This window comes from Cnephaeus nilssonii, assembly GCF_951640355.1.
Source record: "Cnephaeus nilssonii genome assembly, chromosome: 6".
Classification (NCBI taxonomy): domain Eukaryota; kingdom Metazoa; phylum Chordata; class Mammalia; order Chiroptera; family Vespertilionidae; genus Cnephaeus; species Cnephaeus nilssonii.
Genome location: NC_137077.1, coordinates 3,699,223 through 3,711,784, shown reverse-complemented (window position 1 = coordinate 3,711,784; position 12,562 = coordinate 3,699,223). Strand labels below are relative to the sequence as shown.

The window sequence follows — 12,562 nt, the reverse complement described above, 5'->3', positions numbered from 1 at the left end:
GTATATTATTTCTCTAAATTTGGACATGATGGGTCCATACATGCGATTGTGTTGGGGATGTCAATATTCTGTAAGGTGAGTGCAAGGTATAGATGAACAGTGAGGGGTCAAGACTGGAGGAAGACAAGTTCGGAGGCTGGCTCTTGGGAGTCATTCAGGTCAAATGATGAGGGCCAGAACTGGAGTGCATCGCTATGCCTGGATGGGGAGAAGTGTGAAGATTTGAGTGATAGAGCAGTTTTTCCAACTTCAGATATCACTAGAAGAAACCTAAGAGTTCTTCTAGTCCAATGCCTTCATTCACATATGGAAACGTAAGTCCAGAGAGCGTAATTATCTTGTCTGAAGTCGCACACTTAAGTACCAATGCAAGAAGGAGACTAGATCTCAATTATTGTTCCACTGCTTCACACCATTCCTATTGTACTTCATTTATTCTCATGGTCTTGTACTTAAAAATATATATATATTTCTGAAATCAGAATACAACTTACAACCGATGACATGTCAGTTTACTTGGCAACTTTTTTCCTTAGTGGTACGTTTAAATATGGTGCATCTTATAACTGACAGAATATTAAATTTGATGAAATACAGTAATCCAGATGTTAACGTCCTTTCTCTTTGAAGCCCTCTGGTGCTATTTGTGATGTTTAAAGGAAATAAGAATATGTACAGCGTTTTAGTCTTCAAAGCAATTCTGTGTGATGTATCTCGCCGGGTCTCCACAACCGCCCTCTGGAGGTGGCAGGGCAGGTACGATGGACGACGCAGGCTCTCCACCTTGGAGCAGGCGCGGACTCCCCTTCGACTTCCTGACCAGCTCACGCATCCTGTTCTGTAGGCCACGTCCTAAGAAACCAGCTCTGATTCCAGGCTTTCTCCGGTGGGAAAAAGTTTCCACCTTAGAAGCGAGATACCATTCTGGATCCTTTCTCCAAAGGGCAGAAGCCTCCTGACCCGGGCCAGGGAGGAAACGCCTGCTTTTAACTTTGATTTCCTGTCAGGATCGGTTCAAGTTCGTGCTGATGATGCAGTGGCGGAGAAGGCAGGTGAAGGTCACGAAGGCCACTCACCCCTCCATGCCCTGGGGGCGGAGTCAACTCCCTGGACCCGCCTCCTTCCCGGTTGGGCAGGGTGTCTCACCTCTGATTCCACCGGGGCCTCCATCACTGCGGCTCACTAGGCCAGCCGCCCCGCTCACTCCTTGTCTTTGCGCCATAATCGCCACCCTCCGCTTTACAGCCCGGCCCGTGGCTTGGTGCAGGCCCCGCCCCTTCCCATCTGCGGGGCGGCCGGAGGGGGCCCCCCCAGCAAGATGGCGGTGAACCAGAGCCACACGGAAAACCGCCGCAAGGCCTATGTCCCTTACGGCGAAAGGTGCCTAAGGGGAAGCCGGGCGCTGTCGGAGGAGGGAGGGGACCGACTGGGCAGAGCTGGCGGCGTGCGAGCTCTCAGCCAATCAGGGACTTTCGCGCCTTTTCCGACGCTTCACGCTTAGCTCCGCCTCCGAGGTTCGTGCGCGTGCGCGTCCTCACGCCTGTTCCGGGACGTGGAGGTGGCGCAAGCGGAAGCGTGTGGCCTCGCACGTGTGAAGGGCGGGAGCTCGCCTCTCGGTGACTGAGGGCGGGGCGGGCTCTCCTGGAGAGGGGCGCGTCACCTCAGGAGAAAGGTGAGAGCGCCCTGGGGTGGCGGGGAGTCGCACCGCCCCTGCGGGTGGCGTGCAGCTGCTGTTGGGCGCGAGGTAGCGACCTTTGTAGGGTGCCGGCCCCGGCCGCGCTCCCTCCCCCCACTGTGGGAACTAGGCCCTGGACTTCGGGAGGCGGAAGAGGCATTGTGTGGAAAATTCTAGAAAGACTCCAAACTCTTGAGGGGTGGGCTCCAAACTTCCCAAAGCCCCCTTACTTTCTGGCCCCAGCCAGGGAGAACTGTATGGAAAAGGGTGGAACCAAAAGAAGAGACGCCTGGGAAGGAGGGCGCTCCCTCGGCTGCTTGCACGGGTTGCTTTGCTCGGTGTCTGCAGTGTGGCTGCTCCCCCTCCTTTGGCCGCTCTCAGGCTGTCTGGAGGGAGTGGGTTTATCGCCTCCACCTGATGCGCAACTCCCCTCCCTTAATTCCCCGCCCCCAGTTTCTCAGAGTCCTGCTTGTCTGCCCGCCTAATCCCCATACCCCTCTCAGCTGGGATGGCCCTCGTGCGGCCCTGAAACCAAGAGCTGTGCTCAGGTGCGACCGAGCCCCTGGGGATGCCAGGTAGCTCAGCGGATTAGAGCATTGTCCCCACACGCTAAGGTTGTGGGTGCGATCCCTGGTCAGGGCACGTACAAGAACCAACCAGTGCACACATAAATAAGTGGAACAATAAATCGATGTTTGTTTCTTTCCTTTTGCACGTGCGGGAAGCAACCAATCCATGTTTCTCACAGCAATGTTTCTGTCTCTCCCCCTTCCTTCCACTCTCTCTAAAAAATGAATGGAAAAATATCCTCGGGTGGGAATTAACCAAAAAAAGATCTTGAAACACTATTCACCCCTTAAGAATCAGCTCATATTTCAATCTTTCTATAGTCATTCCTAATTATTTCAACCAAAACTAACCTCTCCTTTCACTTAGTTGCCGTGACATTTTTGTGCCATTTATGTGATGTGCGTCATATGTTGCTTGTGTTATTACCTGGATTCATGTATTCAGTTGTTCATTCTTTCAGTAAATATTTAGTAGCACTCACCACTTGCTAAGACTGCAGTGGCAAAGAAGGCAGACATGGTCCTTAGTGATCATTAGGAAAGACATTGAACTAATCAACACATATAATAATTACTCAGGAAAAAATCAATAGGATTCTATGGATGAACCCAAGTTTTTCAGGTTAAGAGTGAGGGGAGAACATGAAAGGCAGAGGGAGCAACATGTGAGAGGATTCTGGAGCATTCTGCATGCCTCACCTTCTTTAACATTTCCTTTAGCACAGTGTTTGATAGTTACTGCACAAGAAGTAAAGAATTCATGAATAAACAAAGAATACAAGTATTCTTACAAGAAAAATAATCCAGCCCTGGCTGGTGTGGCTCAGTTGGTTGTGCATCATCCTGAAAAGTTGCTGGTTTGAGTCCTGGTCAGGGCATGTAACTAGGTTGCACGTTTGATCCTCGGTAGGAGGCGTGCAGGAGGCAGCCCATGGAGGTTTCGCTCTTACATTGATGTTTCTCTCTCTCTCAAAATCAATTTTTTAAAAAAATCTTTAAAAAATGATACAAGATTCCTGACTGATTTTCAATAAATACAATAGAAAAATTTAAAGAATGTAATCCAGAGATAAAGACGGAGAAGAATAAGTGTGAATTGTTAGGGGATAAAATAAATTCTTTTTATGTCAATAAAGATAGTAGTAGTAGCAGCAGCTAACATTTATTGAGTGTTTGTCCAGGCTAGGAACTGTGCCAGGAGTTTTATGTTTGTCACTTTATGTAACGTCTAAATTGTGTGCTGTCTGCCCTTTCTTTTCTGCAGTGTCTTGAATCAGTGTTATGATGTGGACCTCTCCTTCCCAGAGCAACCACCAGGATCCAGTCTCTTTCATGGTACAAAGAGGGGAACATTGCTTCTCACTTCATACCGGGTAATTTCTCTTTCTACTTCAATTTTTTATTAACTCTACATTTGTTTTCCTTAAAATGGAGAGAGGGTAACCATTGAGGTTCAAAGTGTTTTAAAACATTTACACTTTGAGCCCTGGCCGGTTTGGCTCAGTGGATAGAGCGTCGGCCTGCGGACTGAAGGGTCCCAGGTTCGATTCCGGTCAAGGGCATGTACATTGGTTGCGGGCACATCCCCAGTAGGGGGTGTGCAGGAGGCAGCTGATCAATGTTTCTCTCTCATTGATGTTTCTAACTCTCTATCCCTCTCCCTTCCTCTCTGTAAGAAATCAATAAAATGTATTTAAAATAAAAATAAAAAAACATTTACACTTTGAGATTTTCCATGTTGAAGAATGATAGAAGAAAAATGCCGAAACTGGTTTGGCTCAGTGGATAGAGCGTCGGCCTGCGGACTGAGGGGTCCCGGGTTCGATTCCGGTCAAGGGCATGTACATTGGTTGCGGGCACGTCCCCGGTGGGGGGTGTGGAGGAGGCGGCTGGTTGATGTTTCTCTCTCATCGATGTTTCTGGCTCTCTATCCCTCTCCCTTCCTCTCTGTAAGAAAATCAATAAAATACATTTTAAAAAAAGAAAAAAAAAGAATGATAGAAGAAAATGGATGATGCTTTTCAATTAGGCCAGGATGCCAAAGCAACCTTAACCTTAGACATTTTTATGACTGAAACTATGGACAAATTGCATTCCTTTTTCAAAATTACTTTCCTTTCTTAGGTGATCTTCGTGACGTCACACTCAGCCAGTGATCCCATGCTTTCTTTTATGATGCCATTTGATCTGATGAGTAACTGTACCCTCGAACAGCCAGTCTTTGCCCCCATCTACATTCAAGGAACCGTTCAGGCAGCTCCAGATGGTACGTGTTTACAGTCAGAAGTGTATTTTTTTTTTCTTAAAAGCTTCCAGAAGGTTTAAGATTCAGACTTGGCTCATGTTGGAATTCAAACAAAAGAAAGCCGCCTTGCTTCTTTGGGTAATGCTTCTGTCAGTGTTTGCGTTAGTCCCGTTACCAGCCGTGCCAGCCTGCCTCTTAGTGAGTGTGTGCCGTTTCTTCCCCCAGGTGGCTGGGAAGGACAGGCTACTTTTAAATTATCCTTCAGAAAAGGAGGTGCCATCAAATTTTTCCAGTTGATGATGAAAGCTGCCTCTGCTGGTGAGCGATAATGATTAAACTATTAAGCACTTTGGGTTTTTGAGGCTTGTGGAATTAAAGCAGGACTGTTACCCAGTTAGGATTTTTCTGGTCTCTGTGAGTAGGCACTTGGTAATTGCACATGCATGTATACAGCAAGCATTTCCTGAGCCTACATACTATGTGCTGAGTACAATACTACCTGCTGGGAAAACAGATGATTCAGTCCCTCCCTGTTCGGAAGGAGTTTGAAATCTAGTGGGAGCTTACCAGTCAGACACCTGAGTGACTAACTAACTGTACCTCATAATCTTTTATCCATCTAACTGCTGGTCTCATATATCACTGGCTAGTCTCTTTTCACATCAGGGAGCCTGGTTGCCTTAGCTCTTCTTCCCCTGACATGCCTTTTTGTCATCTTTTCTCTGGCTTTGCCTTTGTTTCTCTTGGGCTTAGTCCCCATCTTTGATGAGAGGAGGGAAGAGGTAGCACTGCTCTAATGGATGGTATCAGAGAACTCTTTCAAATTTTGAATACAAATAATTTGTATGATATATTTTTATTCAGTCTAACCTCACTCCATGCTCTTCACTCTCTCACCTTTTGTACTCCAATCCAACTGGACTTCTTTGTGCCTTGTTCTCTCATCTCTGAGCCTGCATGATATTTCCTCTCTCTGGAGTGCTCTTTCCCTTTCTCCCTTGCCTTCCATCCCCAACTTCAGTCTAGTTGAGACTAATGTAAACTAGTAGAGACAGACATGCAAGTATGTTATCTCATAGCATGTGCTGTAATAGAGACATGGACAAAGTGCTAGGACACACAGAAGGATGGAGTGAAGTTTCTAGCTTAGAAGACTGACTGGATCATGATTCTATAAACCATGGTCAAGAATATAAGAACTGCCGAAACTGGTTTGGCTCAATGGATAGAGCGTCGGTCTGCGGACTGAAAGGTCCCAGGTTCGATTCCGGTCAAGGGCATGTACATTGGCTGCGGGCACATCCCTGGTAGGGGGTGTGCAGGAGGCAGCTGGTCGATGATTCTCTCTCATCGATGTTTCTAGCTCTCTATCCCTCTTCCTTCCTCTCTGTAAAAAAAAAAAAAAAAGAATATAAGAACTCTGGCTGGTGTTTCTCAGTGGTTAGAGCATCAGCTCGTGCACCAAAGGGTTGTGGGGTCGATTCAAGGGCACATACTTGGGTTGCAGATTCACTCTCCGCCCCGACCAGGGCGCGTGCAGCAGGCAAATGGTTGGTGTGTCTCTCATATCGATGTGTTTCTCCCCTCTCCCCTCTCCCCTCTCCCCTCTCCCCTCTCCCCTCTCCCCTCTCCCCTCTCCCCTCTCCCCTCTCTGAAAAGCAAAGGAAAAAATAACCTTTGGTGAGGATTAACAAAACAAAACAAAAAGGATATAAGAGACAGTCTAAGTTGGAGAGGAAATGAGGTTTTTAAAAAATTATTTGTACTGATTTTTAGAGAGAGGGGGAGAGAGAGAAAGTGAAACATCGAGAGGGGAATATCGTTTGGCTGCCCCTGCATGTCTCACCCTGGGGATCCAGCCCACAACCTGGGTATGTGCCCTGACTGGGAATCGAACCAGCAACCTTCTTGTTTAGGGGATGATGCCCAATCAACTGAGCCACACTGGCCAGGGTGAGAGGAAATGAGTTTAATTTTAGACCTAGTAGTACTAGCTAGCATTTATTCAATGCTTACCATTTACTGGAGTGTTCCAAGCCCTTTACATGTGTCAGTTTATTTAATCCTCACAAAAACCTTAAGATGTAGGCACTAATAATTATCCCTAGCTGGGGAAACTGAGTCAGTGATGGTTACATAATTTCCCAAGACTATACAATTAGTAAGTGATGGAGCTGGACTTTAAACCCTAAACCTACTCTTTCTCTCTTATTAAACATTTTATTTTTGGGGGGAAAATTAAATTGAAAAGTTATACAAATATTACAATGAACTCCTATGGACCCTTCATCTAGATTTACCCATTATTAACATTTTCCCACATTTGCTTTATCTTTTTTTCCTCTTGTTTTTTTCCCTTCTTGTTTTTATTGAAATGTTTGGAAATCACAAAGATCATTTCCTTCATGCCTAAATATTCTAATGTGTATCTTTTAAGAACAAGGCTATTCTCTTATCTAGTCATTATACTTATTAAATTCAGAAAATTTAACATTGAAGCAGTATTATTAATATAGTTTATATTCAAATCCAAATGATTGTTCCATTACTGTTCCTAATTCTAATAGCTCTTTTTTTCTGCAATGGAGGATCTAATCCTGAATCACACATTGAATTTAGTTGTCTTATTTCTTTGTTCTCATTTAATCTGGACTCAGCCTTTTTTTGTCTTTCATGACATTGAAATTATAAAACAAATACAGGCTTATTGTTTTGTAGAATGTCTCTTAATTTGGGTTTGTCTGTTCATTATGATTAAATTCAGATTATGTTTTGGTAAGAATACTATATAAGTGGCTTTGTGTCCTTTTGAGCCTATACTATTAATCCCTTAATACAGGTATGAGGTACATGGGAGTGCTGGAGGCCAGTGGATATGCAGCTCAGAGCTCCAGAGATGAACTGTATCTAGAGACTGATTTGGAAATCTTTAGCACACTGGTCATCTTGGGAGCCATCTGATTGATGGGCTCATTCAATGATTAAGGATGGTATTCCAAGGGTCCTCAACATTTAAGGAATGGGCAAGGAGGAGTGAGTGACCTGTAATGAAGATTGAGAAGGGGCTGACTGGGAGGTAGGAGGAGAATCTAGTGAGTTTATTATCCCGGAAGTCAAGAGAGGAGGAAGTCTCAAGCAATAGAGTGGTCATCTGTGGCAGCTATTGTAGAATTGCTTGGTAAAATGAAGACTGAAAAATGTGCATAGCGTGTGGAAATTTGAGTTTGCTGGTCTTAGCAAGGGAGATTTTAGTGAAGAGAGAGATCTGGAAGCCTGACAATGGATAAGAGGGTGTCCTGGCAGATAAAGGGAGTACAACTATGGGGAACCCAGGGTCAGGGGACCCTTGGAAGTCCAATTTATCTTTGCTATAGATGTCTGGGGAACTCAGGGCAATTGCATACTGGGTCTTGAATTCCTTCTTAGTTTTGGCCTTATAGTACCGAGGGTGAGTTATTTTTAGGATTATGGGCTAAGGGTGAGGCAACTTTTGGGAATCTTCTTTGTGCTCACATTAAGATCTCCTTGCCCAGCTGGTATGGCTCAGTGGTTGATCATCGACCCATGCATGAAGCAGAAGATTACAGTTTGTTCCCGGTCAGGACACATGCCTTGGTTTTGGGCTTGATCCCCAGTAAGGGGCGAGCAGGAGGCAGCGGATCAATGATTCTCTCTCATCATTGATGTTTCTGTCTCCCTCCCCCTTCTCCTTTCCTGTCTCTGAAATCAGTCAAAACATTTTATTTTAAAGAGATCTGCTCCTTGGCCTGCAAAGGTAGGCAATTGCACAGTCACTTGGAAGGATTTAGTCAACTTACATGAACTTGGTCCAGTGTCTGAACTGTTCTGGGTCTCATGGTATCATGGCTTAGGCTTGGGAACCTACCTCTGCTCCCCTGGCAAGAGTCAGGGCTTGTGAGATGGGCTTCCTTGAGGCCTTTGGAATTAACTATCCATTGTGCTTCATGATCTGATTTATTGACCAGGAAAGATTCCCTTCCCCGCTGCAGAGTGGATTTGTCATTTGAATACTTACTGTGTGTCAAACACTAGGTGAGACGATTGGGAACACAACAGTGAATAAGACATACATGGTCCCTGCCTTTGTTAAATTTAGTCTAGTGAGAATCATATAAAAAATAAGCAAATATATAAGTGAATAAAATAATTACTTCTTCCAGAAAGGGCTACTAATAGGATATTGAGAAGGAGAAGACCAGGGGTAAGGAAGACAACTTTATATTTATAGTGAATTACTTAATGCCAGCTATTTAATCAGGTAATGGCTTAAGACAATAGTAGATATTAATGCTTATATAAAGGCCAATCAGCAGGGCTAAAAGGGGAATCTGTTTCACATAGCCCTTCACAGACCCAGGGTAATAGAGTATCTGCCATCTTTAACACATAACACATGGCCTGTTGGATAGCTGGCAGAGAGGGGAAGAGAGGAAATCTTACCTGGGAAGTTTTCAGGGGCCAGGCCTGGAACTGGTGTACATTACTTCTGGTCATATGTTATATGACCAGAAATCAGTGTGGCAGGCTGATAATGACTCCCAAAGATATATCCTTATCCTAATCCTCAGAACCTGTGAATGTCACCTTATTTGTAAAAAGCAGTCTTTTTGGATGTTATTAATTTAAGGATCTTGGATCTTGAGATGAGGAGATTACCCTCGATTATCTAGTGCAAGCATGTCAAACTCGTAGCCCGTGGGCCACATGCGTCATTTATTTGGCCCATGTTAGCCTTTCAGTTTGACATGCTTGATCTGGTGGGCCTCAGATGCCATCACAAGTGCCCTCAAAAGAGAGGGAGAAAAACAGAGGTGCTTTCCCCTGTACCACACAGCCATTAAATTGGTCTTTAATGGATATATCTTACCAACTTGATAGAATTTCTCACTTGGAAATTTTTTCTGAATACCTATCATGGTAGGTGCCATTATGCTAAACCCTAAATAAACACAGGCAAATAAGTCACAACCTCTATCCTCAAGAAGCATAGAGTTCAAGACAAGGGCGATGTATATTCTTTATCTTGTATCCTGGAAACATTGTTGAACACTCAAGTAAGGTGATAGTTAATACTTAGTTAATTATCTGGTTGATAGTTGCTATACATTTGACTTAAAAAAGAATGTTGCCAAATTTGTTTTTTCAGCTGCCCAAGGAGCTCCACTTCAAAGTATAACTTACTGGTTTGGTGCTCCAGGACTGTTTATCGTTAGTGGGCAGGGGAGCATGTCGTGCAACCACCAGAGGTCTTCTCCAGGTAAGGTATGGCATAAGGTTCTTCCTGGGAGGTGGAAAAGTATGCAGGGGTTCAAAGATCTATTCATTGCTAGCTTGCCTCCAACCCTGCTGGCAAGAGAAGCATCGGAGGTTTGGAGGTTGGAAAATGGTTGAGTACGTGACTTCATTTCCAGACTGAAACCAGTGGCAAATCAGTAAGTTCCAGGCTTATTTTTAATTAATAATATACAGATACGGAACATACTTAGGCAACTCCCAATATTGGAAACAGTCACTTCCTGTTTGCAGCCTGAGCAGAAAACATATGCTCCTGTTCACCTCCCCCTTTGCATTTCACACAAGCATAGCCATCAAGCTTGCACCATGCCCTTCAACCTCACTAAGGATTCTAGCCCTGGGCTTTATGCCCTGTGCCCTTTAACAGTTGTGCCTGTCCACAGCTGCTGTCATGTTACTGGGAAGTGATCATTGATTCTCAAATGTTGTCCACCACCTACTGGTTGTCCACCACCTACTGGTCTGCCAACAGACCCCCAAATGTGGGCCCTTTCTTGGGTTCTTCTTGGAGCATGACGTGTATGTCATTGGCATTTAGGTTTGTATACAACTGAAGGATACTTATTTGTAACCGTAATAGTTACCTAGTTTTAAAAGGTTATTAAACTGTAATGCTGTGCCCGAAATCTTAAATGTTGCTACGGTTTTATAAGTTTTTTTATTGAGTTGAAATTCATAGAACATAACATACAACAATTTTTAAATGTACAATTGGTATTTAGTATATTCACAATGTGGTGCAACCATCAGCTCTCTAGTTTCAAAATTTTTCATCACTCCATAAAATACTCCATAATTCTCCACTAAGTAATAATTCCCCATTGTCTCTTCTCAACATCTCTTAATATACTCTTAATCTGCTATTTGTCTCTGGGTTTGGTTATTCTGAATATATCACATAAAAGGAATCATACAGTACATCACCTTTTTGTTTGGCTTATCTCACCTAGCATAATGTTTTCTAGGTTAATCCCAGTTACAGAATGCACTTTATTTTTTTTTGTAGCTGAATACTATTTCACTGTACATATGTATCATAATCTATTGTCTTTCCTCATTCTTTAACTTTCAATCTATTTGTGTCTTTGTATCTAAAGTAAGTCTCTGATTAAGCCCTGGCCAGTGTGGCTCAGTTGTTTGTCATCTCTTGCACTGAAAGGTCGCTGGTTCGATTTCCAGTCAGGGCACATGCCTGCTCGATTCCCAGTGTGGGGAGGTGTAGGAGGCAGCTGATAGATGATTCTCTCTCGTCATTGATGTTTCTAGCTCTCTCTCCCTCTCTCTTCCTCTCTCTGAAATAAATAAAAACATTTAAAATAAATAAAAAGTTGGACAGTTATAATCATGATTGCATAAACATATTAATAGATATTCTACAAAGAAATACATTAAAATACTAAGTTTTTGTATGTTATGATTACATTATAGATGTCTTTTAAAAATTCATCATTTTTCTATTTTCCAAATACATATTCCTCATTAAGCATGTATTACTTTTTTATAATCAAAACAAACTTTATTAAGTAAAACATGTATCTCTCTATATACAGCTATAATTAATGCAGAGATTAACTGTAGGGTTATTTTCATGTTTATTTTAATCCCTCCACAACAGGAAATGACAAAGTTTTCAATTGGTAGTGGCTGAAGGATCTAGCTTTACCATTATTCTGCCTGATTCTCTTCCTGTGTTAGTTTGCTTCAGCATAATTTTTTTCTTCTTCCTCCTTCTCATTTATTCCTTGTCCACTCTAAGAAATAAATAACTAATTTTTTTCTTTTCTTCTCAATTTACCCAGTTGTGGTCCATGGGCCCCAACCTGTGAGATATGGACCCCCACCAGAAGGATACGGAGTCCCACCAGCAGGATACGGAGTCCCACCAGCAGGATACGCACCCCCACCAGCAGGATACGCGCCCCCACCAGCGGGATACGCGCCCCCACCAGCAGGATACGCACCCCCACCAGCGGGATACGCACCCCCACCAACAGGATACGCACCCCCACCAGCGGGATATGCGCCCCCACCAGAGGGATATGGAGCCCCACCTCCGGGATATGAAGCCCCACCTCCGGGATATGAAGCTCCACCTTCTGGAAATAGAGCTGGGTCTCACAATCCTGTGGCAGCCCAGCCTGATGGATATGACGCTTCTCTTCCTTCCACCTCATCTCCTCAGCACCATTCACCACCTTCTAAGAACTAAACCCTGAAGATTCACCAACCAAAGTGGCACCCTAAAACTGAAGTCAGGATAAGAAGGAGGACTCAGGTATGTGTTTAAAGGCCTTTCTCAAGTAGTAGTCCCACCCTCTGGAAGGGCAGTCTTAGAGGGGAACTGATGCTTTACTTCCATGCCTAGATTTTAGAAGCAAAGTCAACTCTTGATTAGATGGGCTAAAGGAAAAGTAGACCGGTAGGGCTAATTCCCTAATAATTTGGTTGACATTGGGCTGCCTTTTTTAAAAATACGTTTTTGTTGATTTTAGAGAGGAAGAGAGAGGGAGAGAGAGAGAGAAACATCGATTGCCTCCAGTATGCACCCGGACCAAGAAGTGAACCAGTGACCTTTCAGTGCACGGGACGATGCTCAACCAACTGAGTCACACTAGCCAGGGCTGAACTGTATTTTTTTTAAATATATATTTTTTATTGATTTCAGAGAGAAAGAGCGAGGGAGAGAGAGATAGAAACATCAATGATGAGAGAGCATCATTGATCTGCTGCCTCCTGCACACCCCCTACTGGGGATTG

At 44.0% G+C, this 12,562-nt stretch overlaps 1 protein-coding gene across 1 annotated transcript; it reads left to right on the top strand.

Annotated features, from left to right (window-relative positions):
- Positions 1-1,318: 1,318 nt before the first annotated feature.
- Positions 1,319-12,014, top strand: WBP2NL (WBP2 N-terminal like; the record flags this gene model as incomplete). The annotated part of the gene is made up of 6 exons (XM_079775489.1): positions 1,319-1,380; positions 3,509-3,617; positions 4,369-4,510; positions 4,715-4,807; positions 9,657-9,767; positions 11,716-12,014. The coding sequence occupies 6 exons, from the start codon at positions 1,319-1,321 to the stop codon at positions 12,012-12,014; spliced, it is 816 nt and encodes a 271-aa protein (XP_079631615.1).
- Between the last annotated feature and the right edge of the window lie 548 nt (positions 12,015-12,562).